Raw genomic sequence first — 18607 nt, 5'->3', positions numbered from 1 at the left:
TTCTAGGTCTAGCCACATTAGGGCTCCCAGGGCATCATTTTCCCGACAAACCACCCATAGAAAAACTTCGATCTCTTGGCCTCTACTGCACTGGTGTCTCTCCTAGGCCGGCATTAAATTTGAGGAAATTCCAACGGTGGGGTTGTGAGATATCCCAAGCCCTAGCCTCGAGATCGGTTTTTGCCCTAAGTTCCCGTAGGCTAGTTCCTCATAGGGATCATTTTGCACCTTTGAGTTAAAATCACTTCTTTGATCCCCTTTTCCTCCTTGTTTAGGTTAAATCTATCATTGGTTGGTAGACTCCTTCTTCTTGACCTAACTTGGGTCCACTTGGTCTCGTTGTTGATTTGGGGTAGCATTGAATGTGCTCTGCCATGAAAATTGGTGGAGAGACTAAGGCACATGAGTTTTCCAATACCCAAAAAGGGTTTGAGCAGATTCTAAACAGTTTGGGAGATATTAAAATAATTAATATTTTTAATGAAGTTCCTAAGTCTAAATTTAGGGAAAATAAAATAATAATATGAACTAATATAAAACTGTGTTAGAATGGTCCAAAAGTCATGGATCAAGCAGGACTTAATCTCGGCCGTTGATTTGTCAACGAAAAAAGTATAAGAGGAAGCTTGAGGGTCACTTGGAGAACACACTGACGGAGACTAGTCAGTTCAAATTCTGGAGCGGGTTTAGCTGAGAAATTGAACTAGTGGTCCGGTGAGTAGTAAGGAGGCAGCAAGTACAGAGAAGAAAGGCGAAATCAGCCACTGGAGATCAGCGTTGAGGCAGGAGAGGCAGACGTAGCGCTTTTCAGGTAGACACAGAGGCAGCAGGAGACTGCGCAGTCACTAGCTGGGCCTGCGTGGGTGACACAGAGAGGCCCAGCGCTGACGCTGTCCAGCAGGGGCTGATGCAGAGAGTTTGGGAGCCACGCAGAGGTCAGCTGGGCTGATGCTGGGATTGGGAGAAGTGTTGGAGAATTATTTCTCTTTGTGGGTAAGCCAGTTTGGCACCCTGTTGTACTGAAGAATTGCTGAATAATAAAATCCTCCCTTGCTGCATCGGTTTTACCACATTGGGTTTTTCGGTGACTGTTGTCCAAAATATCTATGTCAATGTGTTAATGCTTGTGCATATGTTTGTTTTTGTATTATAGTGTGATATCTACAGTGGTATTTATTTTAATGTTTATTGAAGTAATTTCATAAATAACTTATTGTGGAATAAGTAGGAAAAATAGGTCTGTTGTTGCAGTGATAGAATGTTCACATGTTATCAGAGCCAGTGATCAAAGATAGAAAGGGAAAATCAGTTATGGGTCGAGACCACGATGCAGAGGCATCCACGCTAGGGGACTGACACAGATTTTCAGAAGATTGCACAAGAGAAAGAGATTTTGATTTCTCTATGTTAGCTTCTAAGCTGGAAGAAGAAGTGGCATGTATGACTAGTGCTGCATCATCAGAAGTATGGTATATAGACAGTGGAGCTTCGTAGCATATGACGGGAATCAAGGAGTGTTTCTTAGAATATGGAGAAGAGAAGATGAACTTTCAGATCACCACGGGGAACAAGGAAAAGTGTACTCTAGTAGGGAAGAGTACCATAGTTTTTCAAACAGAATCGGGAGAACGGTTCTATGCTACAAATGTGTTGCATATACCAGAATTGGGGATGAACTTACTTTCCGTGTCGCAACTACAAGGCAAGGGCTATGACGTCTGCTTCATCAAGGAGAAGGTATACGTCAAACACCCAAGTTGGAAAAAGAAAGTGCAGATCGGGATCAAAAGTAATCGGTTGTATAGATTGCAACTAGAATTACCAATGACACTAATAGGTAGTCATGGAGACAAGGAATTGAACGAACTATGGGTCAGAAGAATGGGTCACTTGCACCATGGAGCTTTGAGAATTCTCAGGAGCACTGTAACAGGAGTTCCGGATCTGAGTACAGAACGAGATGATGTATGCAACGGATGTGCTCTAGGAAAGTATGCCAAGGCAGCATTTCCTAGGAGCAAACACAGGGCCAAGAGTGTACTAGGATTGATACACTCCTAAGTCACATGACACGAGGACACGAGACACGGAGGACACGTAAATACGATTATTCAATACAAAACGCAGCGACCTGGAAACAGGACACGGGGGACACGTTTTATATATATTTAATAAATATATATATACCAAAATATAGTTTTTTATCCATATTAAATTGCAGGTTGCAGCGTATCTAATCAAATTAAAATATAATTTCTTCTCAAAGTTCATAGTTTACTTTAAAAAAATAAATAGAATCAAAATTTACTATTTAGAAATTAGAATGTGATATGCTTGGTCTTGATTCTTGAATATTCAATGTTCATTGTTCATGTACAACTTACAAGCACATAAGAAACTACTAAGTACTTACTACTAACTATAAATTTAGAACTTAGATATTAAAACCATAAAATGCAGATTTTCCATTAAGTCATCAAAATCAAAATGTATCATTGTTCAGTGTTTACAACAATGTTGCATTAATCATTATCGGGATAATATCGGCGCGAGGAAAAAATCGGAAAAAATCGTAATTATCGGGAAATAATCAGGAAAAAATCGTTTGGTACAAAAATATTCATTTTTTTTCAATTTTTTTAATATCTAAACCATCTACAACATAAAATAAATACATTGACACATAAATATGATAAAAGAACTAATATATAAGATGTTTAATATCATTTCTAGTGCTAAAATCACACATAACATTGAATAATGTCCTGAATAGTAAGTCTTGACTCCTGAGTCCCAACTCAGCGTCAAAATATCAACAAAAAATATAATAATGTATCTCATCATGTCATAATGTCATATACAATAAAATGAAGAAAATAACTAAAGGCTAATCCTATTGATTTCCTCTGCCCCTCTTGCGAGAAAATCCCGCAACTTTCCCTTTCCCTCTAGATGTAGATGCTGGTGCTGGTGGAGTTGGCAGTGGAGTTTGCTATGCTTTAGAAGCTGAACAACTAGAAGTAGGAGCTATAGGAGGTAGACCACGTCCTCTATTGGTGGCAGGGGTAGCTCGGGCAGGTGGTGTCACCTGGAAACATTACAATCTCCCAATCCTGAAATCTTGAAAAACTGATAAGTCCACTGCATTTTGAATGAAATGTAAAATTCTACTTTGTCCATATGAAATCCAATGAGGCCGGAACCACTCTCAAACATCCTGAGTCATTTCATGGTAATGTTAAAAATTTAAGTAAAATGATGAAAATGAAGATTAAGGAGAATGTCACTTTTACTTTAAGAATTTAACATTACCATGAATAGCATATCAATACTAGGGCCTAGACTTGATCATTAAGCTGCCCCACTAAAAAATTATCTGTTTCTTTCAAAAAAAATTGCAGCTTATGCAGGCAACATTTTCTATCAACGGAATACGCGTTTTCCAGATGCAAGACACAATGAAAACCGACGAATACGTTTTACATTTTACAGGACACGATGAAAAACGTTTTCGACACGTTTTAGGGCTGTTTTCGTGTCCAGCACGTAAAATACGGGACACGGGACCTTTGAGGACGTGTCCTGTGACTTAGATACACTCTAATATCTGCGGACCTATGTCCGTCAAAGCTCTCAGTGGTGCCGAGTATTTCCTTACCTTCATTGATGACCACTCAAGGAAAACTTGGATTTATTTTCTGAAAACCAAGGATGAGGTTTTCTGTCGATTCAAGGAGTTCAAGGCTCTGGTGGAGAATCTGACTAGGAAGAAAATAAAAGTTTTGCTCTTTGATAATGGTGGAGAATATGTCGATAAGGCTTCACTGATTTTTTGCGCTAAGGAGGGCATCAGAAGAGAGTGGACTGCTCCATATAATCCGAAGCAGAATGGGGTAGCAGAAAGAAAGAACAAGACTATTGTAGAAGCAGCTAGGGCCATGATGTATGATCAGGATATGCCAAAATTCCTGTGGGCAGAAGCATGCAACACAACAGTCTATGTTCAGAACAGGACTCCTCATCAGGCAGTGGGCAAGATTACTCCAGAGAAAGTCTTCACAGGGAAGACACCTGAAGTCAGTGATTTCAGGATATTTGGAAGTCTAGCATATTGCCGCATACCCGAAGAAAAGAGGAATAAGTTGGATCAGACTGCAGAAAAGGGATATCTGGTAGGATATAGCGAGAAAGCTAAGGCATACAGAATCTATCTTGCAGGGAGCAGGAAGGTAGTAGTATGACGAGATGTAAGGTTCATGGAGGACAGGGCCTTCAGAAGATCTCACGAGATGCCTTCCAAGGAGTAGTCGAAAGAGGAGCCGTTGGTTAAGCCTCTTCAACCAACATAAGTAAAGAATTCTTCCTCCGGACAGGAAGATTCTCAGGATGAGGAGGAGTGAATAAAAGCACCTGCTGGCAGAGGAAGAACTAGTAGGGAACTTCGTCAGATTCTGCGAGATGCAGAGGACTTCATCGGTGCTCCAAGAAACAATAAGAGGGAGCGAAAATAGCCAGATAGATATCAGGCATTAGTAGCTTAGGATGGAGAGCTTGCTAGTTTCAAGGAGGCAACTCAACATCAGGTTTGGCTAGATGTGATGGTAGAGGAATACAACTCCATAATGGTAAACGATGTCTGGGAGGTGGTGCCAAGACCTCAAGGTAGATCAGTAATAGTTTCAAGATGGATCTACAAGATCAAATACGCTTTAGATGGCAGTGTTGAGAAATACAAAGCCAGGTTTGTGGCTGAGGGGTGTGCTCAAAAAGAAGGGATTGACTATGAGGAGACCTTCGCCCCAGTAGCCAGGTATACATTAGGACCGTGATATCTCTTGCAGCCCAGATGGGATGGGAGATCCATCAGATGGATGTAAAAACGACATCTCTGAACGGGGTAATAGAAGAGGAGGTATACATTGAACAACCAGAGGGCTTTGAAACTCATGAAAAGAAGTCTCATGTATGCAGATTGAAGAAAGCCTTGTATGGGCTGAAACAGGCACCGAGAGCATGGTATGGTCGAATAGATGGCTACTTGCAGAAGATGGGGTTTGTCAAGAGTGACGCGGATCTGAATCTCTACTATCTGGTTGTAGAGAATGAGCCGCTAATCTTAGTATTGTATGTGGATGATCTCTTTTTGACAAGATCATCCAGACTCATTAGGGAATGCAAGAAGAATCTAGCCACAAAATTCGATATGAAGGATTTGGGATGAATGCAGTACTTCCTAAGGTTGGAAGTTTGGCAGCAGAAGGGAGAAATCTTCCTTGGGCAAGGGAGGTATGCTACAAAAATCTTGAAAAGATTCGGGATGGAGGATTGTAGACCTATGGCTACGCCAATGATCACCAACTGGAAGAAGATTGATGCATCAAAAGACAAGGATGTCGATCCCACCCTATACAGGCAGCTCATAGGGTCCCTGATGTATTTGGTCAATATCAAGCCAGACATTTGCTACGCTATCAACACCCTCAGTCAGTTCATGGTGGAACCAAAGAGGGCGCACTAGGCAGCAGTGAAACATGTTCTCAGGTATTTACAGGGAACAATCGATTATGGACTCTTGTACACCAGGAGTAAGGATATCAGATTGAGTGGATTTATTGATGCAGATTGGGCAGGAAGTTCAGTGGATCGAAAAAGTACGTATGGGTATTGTTTCAACATTGGATTAGGAATGACCTCCTGGTGCAGTAGGAAACAAAAGTCCGTGGCTCTGAGCTCATCTGAGGCAGAATATATGGCGATGAGCACAACTTCGTGTGAGGCCATATGGCTTAGAAAACTGCTTGCGAACCTATTCAGAAGGAATATGGAGGCAACCAGGATCATGTGCGATAATTAGAGTTGCATCAAGCTCTCTGAGAATCCAGTGTTTCATGATAGGTCGAAGCATATTGATATCCAGTGTCACTTTGTCAGGGACTGTGTCCAACGAGGAGTTGTACAGTTGAGCTACACTCCTACAGGAGAATAGGTGGCGGACATCCTCACCAAGGCCCTTGGAAGGACAAAGTTTGACTACTTCAGGGAAAAGATGGGGATGGTAAAGAACCCGTTTCAGTAGCAGAAATGGGAGTGATAACAACAAGGATGCAGAGGGAGTTGCAATGCGGATGCAGTGTTGGGAGAAAGGACCAACAACAACACGGATGCAGAGGGAGTTGTTGTATAGATGCAGCAGTGGCAGTAGCAGAGCCATGGGTAGCAGTATAGGATGCAGCAGTGCAAAGGATGTTGGGCAGGGAGGCTTAGCATCAGCACAGGGACTAATGCTGGATGATCAGGGTGATACTCAGTGAGGAGTATTACTAGAGCACAATCCTCGCTAAGAGGGAGTGTTGATTTGGGGTAGCATCAGATGTGCTCTAGCCACGAAAACTGGTGGAGAGGCTAAGGCACATGAGATCTTCAATACCCAGAAGGGTTTTGGCAGATTCTAAACAGTTTGGGAGATATTAAAATAATTAATATTTTAAAAGAAGTCTCTAAGTCTAAACTTAGGGAAAATAAAATATTAATGTGAATTAATATAAAACTGTGTTAGAATGGTCCAAAAGTCATGGATCAAGCCAGATCTTATCTTAGTCGTTGATTAGGGACTTAATCTCGGCCGTTGATTTGTCAATGAGAAAAGTATAAGAGGAGGCTTGAGGGTCACTTGGAGAACACAGTGAGGGAGACCAGTCAGTTCAATTTCTGGAGTGGGGTTAGCTGAGAAATTGAACTAGTGGTCTGGTGAGCAGTCAGGAGGCAGCAAGTATGGAGCAGAGAGGCAGGATCAGCCAATGGAGATCAGCGTTGAGGGAGGAGAGGCAGACGTAAGGCTTTTTAGGCAGATGCAGAGGTAGCAAAAGACTGCGCAATCACTAGCTGGGCCTGCGTGGGTGACGCAAAGAGGCCCAGGCTGATGCAGTCAAGCAAGGGCTAATGCAGAGGGTTTGAGAGCCACGCAGAGGTCAGCCAAGCTGACTCTGGGATTGGGAGAAGTGTTGGAAAATTATTTCTCTCTGTGGGTAAGCCAGTGTGGCACCCTGTTGTACTGAAGAATTGCTGAATAATAAAATCCTCCCTTGCTTCGTCGGTCTTCCCACATTGGGTTTTTCCGGGCACTGTTGTCCAGAATATCTATGTCAATGTGTTAATGCTTGTGCATATGTTTGTTTCTGTATTACGGTATGATATCTGCAGCAATATTTATTTTAATGTTTATTGAGGTAATTCCATAAATAACTTATTGTGGAATAAGTAGGAAAAATAAATCAGTGGTTGTAGCGATAGAATTTTCACACCTGTGTGGTCCCATACCTCTGAAAAGTCAACTCTTCAAAAACCACTTGGGAAACCAAGTTCAACAAAGATTTTAGGGTTTTGGAAGGTCCTTTACAATTCACACTCCTAAAACCTAGCCCTTAAATCCTCATCCCCTTCTCCTAGAAAGCCTTGTACCTTGCTTAAGAAGCAAGCAAGTCCCATTCTTGAGCCTCCCCTAGGAAAGGGTCCCCGAGATCACTTCACACCCATCTTAGCTGATCTATCCTTCATAAGTGATTCTCTATATATTGGGTCTCCTCCCATCGGTGAAAGTTCGTAAAGAGTAGGAAGCTTTCGCTGTGGTGACAATGGGCTTTAGCTTCATTGTTGCTCTTGACCTAGCAAGTGCCCCTCTACGACCCCTGCTAGTTTGAGTGGTAACATGCAGTACACGGGAAATCCCAACTTTGGTTGCGTGGTCTCACTTTCCCAACACCATATGCATCACTCCCTTCCACTCATTTTAGCCCCATTCATCTCTGTTTCCATCCGGGTCTACATGGGGTTAGCCTCCCCCTCTGCTTGTACACACCTTGGGTCGGGCCCAAACGATGCCCGAAGGTTGATGTAGCTAAAAAGAGAAGAAAAAGCATAATTTGGCCACTCTCAACAGGAAATGTACAACAAAATGTAAAATATGGTCGGGACATACAAGTTTAGTACGTGGGCAAAAGCCAATTATGAGCTCTACCCCTTATCCATGGCCATCACCCTAGTTCCTATGGGCCCTAGATGAGCCCCCTCCATCATTAAGGAACCCATGATTGTCTTGTTAGTTTTTGTAGTTTCGGATGTGTTTTAGCCGCGAAATTTGGTGAAAGGCTAGAATACATGAGATCTCCAAGACTCAGAAATCGTTTTTTGAAATTCCACATAGAAGTGATTTAATTAGATTATTAACTAATTTTTTAATGTTTCCTAAGTCTAAACTTAGGAAAACTAGTTAATTAGTCAGTATTAATTAAGTCAAGGTGAGAATAATCTAGAAACTCACACGAGTTGATTCCAAGATGATCTTATCCATCGATTAAGTTTTAATCTTGGTCGCTGGTGCTTCAACAATGGATTATAAGAGGAAGTTGATGGGCACTTGGAGAATACACTTGAGAACACTAGAAATTCGATTTCCTTGGGAGATCGATTTCCAGAGTAACAACAGTTAGTTGTCAGAGAGCCAGAGATTGAAGCAGGGAGTAAGGGGCAGGGACATTGAGTTTGGAGAAAATTTTCTAGATCTGGAGAGGCAACAACAAGTGACACAAGTGATCCACGTAGAAGTAGCGCAGAGGTTAACGCAAAGCAGTTCGATTTAGCTCAGGAGGAGGTTGATTTAGTTTCCGGAGGTCGGGAAAGTCTTCCGGAGGGCCAGAGAGTCACTTCCAACAGTAGAGATAGGCTAGACGGCTTGCTCAAAGGCAGTATCGAGCCACACGTGTGAGAGATAGCGCATAAGGGCTCATGTTGGGGTTTGGGCGGTCATATTTCTGTAGAAGCCAGTGTCGGGATTGCTTGTGGGGTGAGAGAATTTTTCTCTCTAATTATTTTTGCTAGATACTTGCTGATTGGATTGCCAGTTGGGCATCCATAGATTGTACTCAGGTTTTCACTACCGCATAATAAAATAAAACCCTTATCTGCTGCATCGGTTTTCTCACATTGGGTTTTTCTGGCGACAATTGTCCAAAAACAACGGCGTTAATTTTTATGTGCGTGTGCTAATATTTTCTCAGTTTCCAGCGCTATTATTTCCACAGTATTTTATTTGTGAAGGTTGCAATGTGTTTATTTCGATGTTGTTGTAGCAATAAAATTGAATAATTAATTTATCAGTTAGAAGAAATAATACCAATTGCTCCAATAGGATTCCGGTTTTCGGAATGTTCACATGTCCCACCCCTAGTGGGCGATGAATTGCCCCACCTTAGGGGGGTATCCACTGCTATATACCACACAACATGCTCTCATCCCCTAGAGCATTGAACAGTTATGAAGAAAAATCAATCAAAGGCAAAAGGCATATGAAGAAGGGTGGAAAAACAAACGTTGTGGTAACTCATTACTGTTGAAGAATCTAGGGCAGATTGAATTAATGAGATTCTTCTTATCATGATAATTATTTGTGAGGCATTTAGTCTTTAGATTATTAGCACAATATTTTGCTTATTAACATTAGTGTGTGTATTTCTTACTTCAACAAATAGCTATCAAAGCAAAGAGACAAGAGCACAAGATATGGCATTCTACCAGGGCCAAAACCTTTCCCTCTTGGAGAGGAAAACCCGCACAAAATTCTTCTTATAAAGATTCCAATTGATAAACACCAAGACCATGACCCTTGATTGATTGAACCACTCCAAGACCAAGACACCAATCCTCTTCTTGCATTGCTGTGATCATCATCTTCACTTCACTTTTTCCGAGATAATCATTGTGTCTGCACCACGGAGATCTTGATTTTTATTGCAAGTCAAGGCAGAGTATCACTGTAGGAATGATTACTACGATCCTCCTTCTTACTTTTATTATGACTGTGCTCTTCTTGCATTGAGATCATACTTACCAATGCATCAGAACTGTCATCACTGTATAACTGCTTCAGAATGGTATGGTTCTCTCTATCGTATATACATCAAGACTGTGTATATACATATAACCCAGACAGATGATGTTAGTGTATCTTTTCATCCATGATCATGCCGAGAACCTATTACGTGGTGACTGTGTTTTGAATAACTTCGTTGAAGACTGCAATCACGATGAAACTGAGACAAAGTATGACTGAGTTTGAATGTTGAGAATATACCTTGATTGCGTTTGAATATCGAACATATATCTCACAGTGATTGCGATGGCGTTGAATGCTGATTTTATCACGACTCTTTCCACACTGGGATGTGGGCCAAGGTGATAGTGGGCCCTCATTTTGTGTGGGTCAATCATAACTGGTTGGTAGGACCTTAGCAACCCTGCTAGTTTGATCTGTAACAAAGCAACAAACCGCATAGAAAAGGAACATAATGGATTTACAATGTAGATCAAATAGGTGACAGCTAGACAAAATGTAACCACTACTAAGTACAATGGACTCATGGAGATGAGTGTTTGACAAATTTTGTATCACGAGTAAAGTTGACTTAGAAGCAATGTTGTGATAATTGTGATCGGGATTAAATCGACGAGGGTCCGGAAAAAGAAAAAATCGTAAAATTTGAAGCGAACAAAGTTCCTTCTACAAATTAATTATTCCAGAAAACTTGGAATATCAAGATATCCATGAGGATACAAATAATATATATTAAATATGAATAAGAATGAATGATTTACAAATGAGAACGAGAGGCTTGCTTATATACCAAGCAAGTGTCTCTTCATGAAGAGTCATTTTCTATTAGACATGCCTTTTCAACCTAATTACTAGCTTAACTAACTATTATTTATGATTATTATCTTTTACATTATATTTATATTATTTATATATTTTATTCGTTACATTGCCTCCTCCTTCAAAAAGCTTTGTTTTCAAAGCTTGTCGATGAAAAAGGCTTAATCTCTTTTTCGGCTTCGAACGTCTTTCTGTCTTAGAACAATCATCTTCGTCGATACAAGCTGATATGATCTTCTAAGTGACAAACAAAATTGTCGCACTGAGAAGGGATTAGACCATCCGAGATTAATCTTCTGTATATCATTCTGATCACTGGAATTTTGTAATGACTTGTCCTCATAGCACTGGGTTGAGGTTACATTACTCTTCTCTGGAACATCAGTTTGTTGTTTCAGTTCTGACTGGTTCAAATATGTAGCATGGTTGATTCATCTGTTCTCATGATTCGGATGGCGATATGGAACTTTTTTTGTTTGATTTTTCCTTACTGGACATGCGACAATTTCTATATTTTCTTCTGGCAAAGATGTTGTTGAGTTGGTTATGAAACATTCATTGGGGATGTTTATTGTTTGAACTGCAACATCCAAGCGCGTCTTTTCTTCAACTCGCTTGTCTTCTTCCTGAGTTGTGACATTCACTGAATCGGTATTTTTTTTTTGTCATCAACTTGAATTCCTACATTTGATGCTTCCTTCTTGATAAGTTGTTGTACCTGGCTTTCTAATGACTTCTTATCCTTCTTAAGTTTCTTGATTTACGTCAGCAATTTTTCACTATGGTTTTTAAGTCGAGAAACTTCTTCATTTTTGTCAACATTGATTTTGTCAATTTTTTTTTTCATATTTTGTAATACCTTTTTACCTTCTTGAGACATTACTTTTGAAATATCTGAGATATCTTCAAGTGTTACTGAATTGGTTTTAGTGTAAAATCTTGGAGCGTTATTTTCTTATTGTTGTAAGAAAATGTTAAAAACTTCTTCTTTGTATTTAGAATAAAGGAACCTAGAGTTTCCATCTAGGGTAAGCCCAAAACAATATCACTATCGTTAAGAGATAAGGTTTGCACGGTGAATTGTGAGGTAAAAGTATAATCTCCAATATTTAAGTGTAGATTGCTTATATCGTATTGTTTGCCAAAAATATTTGTTTCAACTATATTTGATTCAGGAATCACCAATTGATTAATACATTTAGGACTAACATAATTACTTCTTTCAGTAGGACTGATAGAGATTATGATCTCTCTTCCTACGAGTGATCCTTTGATTTTAAATAGTGTGTAAACATATGTATTAAAGGTTTCAGGAAACCTTTCATTACTAGTCTCCATTTTTGCCTTGATGTTTTTACGTAAACAATATGTCAACTCGAGCTATTTTTATTATAAAATATCACTTATTTCTTCTATATATTTTTCAAATATTCTCCTTTAATGTGGATTGTTAAAACTTGAATACCCTTTTATTAAAAAAATACTCCTTTATATTGTTGCCCTCTATATATGTATGTATTTCTTTATATTAAGACCCCTTTTCAAAATAACTTTATTATCTCAAAATAATAATAGTTTCACTTCTTTTTTTCTTTTTAAATAATAAATTGGTCTCTTTTTTATATACTTAATTACTCCTTGATAACTTTATAATGTCACCCCACTTAATAAATATAAAGGTCACATCTTTTCATATGAAACGGTCACGATGTTAAAATACCATGGGCTATTAACATGGGTTGTTTTTAAAACCTCCGTTAAAATGTTCTCCACATAAAAAGTAAAACGTATTCCTTTTGTTTTTTGTTTTTTTTCTTAATTTTTTAAAATACCATGGGCAATTACCATGGGCTGTTTTTAAAACCACGGGCTTCTCCACGTAAAAAGTTTTAAATATACTTGCTATGAGATTTTGTATCCGTTTTGTTTTTTCTTTTACTTTTTTTTTCTTCTTCTTTTTTTAATTTATTTACATATATATATTTTTTTGGTTAATTTTATTTTTTATGGCCAAAGGCCTAGAAAAATGGAGAAAAGGAGAAAGTCCCAAATATTTAGCGAAACGCTTGAACTGCAACAACAATAAATTTGACGAAGAGTCGATAGCCAAAGACTTGGATCGGAGAACGAGCTCTGTGCACCGGTTAAGCAACCTGAAGGACCGAACTGCTCTGATACCAAATGAAGCGAACAAAGTTCCTTCTACAAATTAATTATTCCAGAAAACTTGGAATATCAAGATATCCATGAGGATACAAATAATATATTAAATATGAATAAGAATGAATGATTTACAAATGAGAACGAGAGGCTTGCTTATATACCAAGCAAGTGTCCATTCATGAAGAGTCATGTCCTATTAGATATGCCTCTTCAACCTAATTACTAGCTTAACTAACTATTATTTATGATTATTATCTGTTACATTATATTTATATTAATTATATATTTTATTCGTTACAAAAATCGGCAAAATTAAAAAAATACAAACAAAATTTAAAAAATACAAAAATTAAAATCTCTTGGGAAAAAATCATAATTTTTTCAAAATGAAAAAATCACCGATTTAATTGTTTTAGGGAAAAATCACGATTTTTTGAAAAAATCACGATTAGATCGCGATTTTTGCAACATTGCTTAGAAGCTAAGTCACATGACACGAGGACACGAGACACGTAAATATGAGTATTCAATACGAAACGCAGCGACCCGGAAACAGGACATGGGGGGACACGTTTTATATATATATATATATATATATATGAAATATAGTTTTTTATCCGTATTAAATTGCAGGTTGCAGCTTATCTAATCAAATTAAAATATAATTACTTCTCAAAGTTCATAGTTCACTTTAAAAAAATAAATAGAATCAAAATTTACCATTTAGAAATTAGAATGTGATATGCTTGGTCTTGATTATTGAATATTCAATGTTCATTGTTCATGTACAACTTACAAGCACATAAGAAACTACTAAGTACTTACTACTAACTATAAATTTAGAACTTAGATATTAAAACCATAAAATGCAGATTTTCCATTAAGTCATCAAAATCAAAATGTATCATTGTTCAGTGTTTACAACAATGTTGCATTAATCATTATCGAGATAATATCAGCACGAGGAAAAAATCGTAATTATCAGGAAATATTCGGAAATAATCGGGAAAAAATCGTTTGGTACAAAAATATGCATTTTTTTTCAATTTTTTTAATATCTAAACCATCTACAACATAAAATAAATACATTGACACATAAATATGATAAAAGAACTAATATATAAGATGTTTAATATCATTTCTAGTGCTAAAATCACACATAACATTGAATCATGTCCTGAATAGTAAGTTCTGACTCCTGAGTCCCAACTCAGCCTCAAAATATCAACAAAAAATGTAATAATGTATCTCATCATGTCATAATGTCATATACAATAAAATGAAGAAAATAACTAAAGTCTAATCCTATTGATTTCCTCTGCCCCTCTTGCGAGAAAATGCCGCAACTTTCCCTTTCCCTCTAGATGTAGAAGCTGGTGCTGGTGGAGTTGCCAGTGGAGTTTGCTATGCTCTAGAAGCTGAAGAACTAGAAGTAGGAGCTATAGGAGGTAGACCACGTCCTCTACTAGTGGCAGGGGTAGCCTGGGCAGGTAGTCTCACCTGGAAACATTACAATTTCCCAATCCTGAAATCCTGAAAAACTGATAAGTTTGCTGCATTTTGAATGAAATCTAAAATTCTACTTTCTCCATATGAAATCCAATGAGGTCAGAACCACTCTCAAACATTCTGAGTCATTTCATGGTAATGTTAAGGAGAATGTTACTTTTACTTTAAGAATTTAACATTACCATGAATAGCATATCAATACTAGGGCCTAGACTTGATCATTAAGCTGCCCCACTCAAAAATTATTTGTTTCTTTCAAAAAAAATTGCAGCTTATGCAGGCAACATTTTCTATCAACGGAATGCGCATTTTCTAGATGTAGGACACGACGAAAACCGGCGAATACGTTTTACATTTTATAGGACACGATGAAAAACGTTTTCGACACGTTTTAGGGCCGTTTTCGTGTCCGGCACGTAAAATACGGGACACGGGACCTTGGAGGACATGTCCTATGACTTAGCTTAGAAGTGTGATAGTTGATGCTTGATTGGCTGTCTTCTGTGCTGTCAATATTTTCTTGGTTGACAGGATTGCAGAAATTTACAAGATAGGCTACTGGGATCAGAGGGTCTCCATCTGATTGTAGTGAGTTCATTATGTACCAAATGTAAGATAAGACTAGTTCCCTTTACATTGAATTGCTGCAGACATACATTGTTGATGTATGCAGTATGATGATTTGGATTTCTTCATTTTCTTAGTCCACCCTGTATGATGCATGTATTTTTGTCTACACGAAACATAATGGTTAGCCAAGTCAATAGTGTCCATATTATATTAAATATCCCATGTGCATTTGATTACAGTTTTTATATTAACATCGTATATCAGTCAGTATTATGAACTGTGAATATTGACCCATCCTGTATTATTAAAGATTTTATGGAAACCTGTTAAAATTTTCATCTTCATCTTCATCTTCCTAGTTGACATATCAATCTGTCTTTCTCTTCGGAGGACATTTTGTCAATTGATGATAATGTTTAAGAATCCCACCCTTAGACACCATGTCACACCAAACCCCTAACTGGATGCATACAATTTGTCCCCTTTCTGAGAATATTCTATGTTGTTTATCATTGAATAAAGTTGTTCAGTCATCCAACGACCAGGATTTGAAGGATGCTACATATATTGATGTTTGTTTCATGCATCTGTGAATACCATTTTTCTCCCTAAAATATAGCACAGGGTTTTCCACATTGCAAAGCATAGTGGACGTCTTTTAGTTTTTTCTATCTGCTTACTGCATCACAGATTATTGCATACCAGTGTGTTTGATTCCTGATGCATTTCTCAAATTTAAATATCTATCAAACGTACTGTTTACTTGGAATTAAATTTTTCCATAGGCTTGAGATCTTTTGCTTCTGTGCGCTGAGATAAATCATTTAGCTTCTTTCTAAGCACATCTGTTCCATCTGGCATTAGATAAGAGAAGGCAGGAGGCAACAACTTCATGAGTGCCTGGTTCGAGAATACAGAATTACTTGCCATATCATTCTTCGGAAAATTTCCAGTGATTTCTATGAGGTGATACTGATCTGATCATTGCAGTTAACTTTGACTATGGCATTTGTTTGGATTCTAATGAATTACATGTATTAATGTAAGCAGGGTTGCCGAGCGATCTTGGTTGACAAGGATAGAAATCCAAAGGTGGACTCTAAACATAGAAAGTGATTTTTGGTTGTTTCTGATAATTTGGTATATGCTATTATTTTAGTCACCATCATATCGTTTCTCTCACTAAATGTGCTTTGTCTCCGGAATATGCAGTGGAGGCCTGACAAGTTAGAGCATGTCAGTCAAGATATGGTTGATCATTACTTCTCCCCAATAGGTGAGGGTTTAAAAGATTTAGAACTACCTATATATCAAAGAGAATCAATTACCCATTCTCCTGTTCAATCAAAGCTGTAAGGAAAGCTCAACTAGACTTCTGGAAAGGTCGAGAAGGTGTTTCATTCCAAGTTACAACTTTTCCTTGTTGGGGAAAACAAGGTAGTGGAGAGATGCTTTAAGTGCTCTCCTCTAATATATGCAAGTCCTCAATCTTTATCAGCTGTCCCATCACTTTTGGACATTTTTTAAACATCAGTAAAATTAAACTTTAAATAATTAAGATGACCTTTGGAATGGATGTACATTCAAATAAAAATATACCCCAAACTATTATATAAGATAAAGAGTTGAAATAAGATGAACAATGTAAATAAGCTTTGCTGAACTGCCATGTCTTTCCTCTACTTTTTATTTATCAATCATGATGTTATAATGCTATGTATGATTTTTTATCTGGGATTATATACACTGTAAGCCTATGTTACATGACATGGAGACATGGATATACGAGTGTTCAAAGTGGGACACGTAGAGCCCTATAAACACAACAAGAGGGACATGTGTCTGTATATACATGTGTGTAATTTAAAAAATGAAAATTACAGAGATAAAATATATGCATAGAGATGTGATTTTCTTTTTGAACATTTAGAAAGTGGAAGTAAAAATACATAATCCCACATTAGGATGCTGGCACACATCTGCACACCTTTTTTTTATATAGAGAAAATGTCTGGTTTTTTTTGGTGTTATTAGTGTTCAACACATGGGACATGCCATAGCAGAGTGTCTAGATGTTGAAGAAAGTGTAGCTAGGTTCGGTATTTGTAAATGTAATTTTGATATTTGTAACTTATTAAGAAAAATAAATATTATTTTTGTAAATTATTCGAATGAGTTTCTTGCTCATTCCATAGGTCTAGGAAAGTCAAAGAATCAAAGTCATGTTAAAGAGCTCTTCTTGAGCTTGAATATGGGTCAACCTAGTGTCAAGTAGCCCTCCAAGACAAGCACCATCCTCCAAAGAAGAACACTGCCAGCAAAACGATGAAGAGATCAGTTAAGTCGAGCTCAAAGTATCTACAAATGACATGTCAGCTCAATAAAAGAGACATGTCAGTTCACATTGACATGTCGGCTCATTATGGAGGCATAACACCTATAAATAGGTGTCTAGAGTCACCACAAAAACATAGAATTTCGGATAAGTATCTTTGCAACTTTGGAGGTATAGGAACTCGGATTTTGGATGGGTACAAGACTATCTATCTTTGCATAAGGCACTTTGGATGGCATCACTGTAGCTTCAGATGAGCGCTACAGAAATAGTAACATTCTCGGCATAAGTATGATGATAAGGGTTTCGGTGCAAGAGGGGAACACTTTGTCTCATCATTCTAGACAGTATCATCTTGGCATAGCAGTGATGACAAGAATCTCAGAGATCCCACATCAGTCTACACAGTCTCAGCATAATTCGGAAAAGAAGGTCCTATAGTAACACTCTTTGTTGTCATGATCATAAGCATAGATATGATCTCAATGGAGACTTTGTCACAAGGTTATGATCACAACAAAGGAGCAACAGTCATGACCTCGGTGGGCCTAGGTGTAGACCTTAAGAAGATCTTGGTGGTACAATTAAGACCTCGATGAAAGTGCAAAGATGTTGCAGCAGTAGTGAAGATCTTGATGATGACCTCAGTGGTGCAACAATGATGATTATCTCAACAGTGACAAAGAAGAGGATTGGTGTCTTGGTCTTGGAGTGGCATAGTAAGTCAAGGGTCATGGTCTTGGTGTTCGTCAATTGGAATCTCTATAAGAAGAATTATGTGCGGGTTTTCCTCTCCAAGAGGGAGAGGTTTTGGCCCTTGGCAGAATGCCAACATCTTGTGTTCTTGTCTCTTTGTTTTTGGTAGCTATTTGATGAAATAAGAAACACACACTCTAATAATGTCAAAGAGAAGATTGTGCTAATAAGAAAATTAAAAATGCCTCACAAATAGTTATCAAGTCAAGAAGAATCTCATTAACTACATGTGCCCTAGATTCTTCAACATGGTATCAGAGCTAAGGTGCTAAAGTCTAAGGAAGGGCAGAAAAGAGACATTCAAGGATCAAGTTTGCATCTAAGCGAATCAAAAGATGAGTTTGAAAAGATGTACAGTGATGCATCTCATCTTCATATCAAGGAACAGTCTCGGATATCATAGTCTTGTTGGCAATCACAGTTTCGGGTTCATACTACAAAACTCAAATTTGTCACAAATGTTGAAAACAACCATGATATTACAAAACCACAAATTGATCAGCCTCTGCTATCTCAGGTCTGCAATTCTCAAGTGTACTTCGTAGTCTCGGTGCTTCCAATGATGAATG

The 18607-nt window shown here is 38.1% G+C and overlaps 1 protein-coding gene across 1 annotated transcript in view; it reads left to right on the top strand.

Moving 5' to 3' along the window:
• LOC149156263 (3-hydroxyisobutyryl-CoA hydrolase 1-like) overlaps window positions 1-16475 on the top strand; it is a 349800-nt gene extending 333325 nt beyond the window's left edge. The window contains exons 13-15 of the mRNA XM_089438049.1: window positions 15812-15913; window positions 15998-16039; window positions 16160-16475. Coding sequence (XP_089294175.1) covers window positions 15812-15913; window positions 15998-16039; window positions 16160-16303 — 288 coding nt within the window. The 3' untranslated portion in view covers window positions 16304-16475. The remainder of the gene's footprint in view (window positions 1-15811; window positions 15914-15997; window positions 16040-16159) is intronic.
• The last annotated feature ends 2132 nt before the right edge of the window (window positions 16476-18607 follow it).

The sequence above is a fragment of the Pinus tabuliformis genome, chromosome 9 (assembly GCF_031772625.1).
Source record: "Pinus tabuliformis cultivar Carrire ecotype Pingquan chromosome 9, CPIR1, whole genome shotgun sequence".
NCBI lineage: Eukaryota > Viridiplantae > Streptophyta > Pinopsida > Pinales > Pinaceae > Pinus > Pinus tabuliformis.
This window is presented reverse-complemented; position numbering and strand designations above follow the sequence as displayed.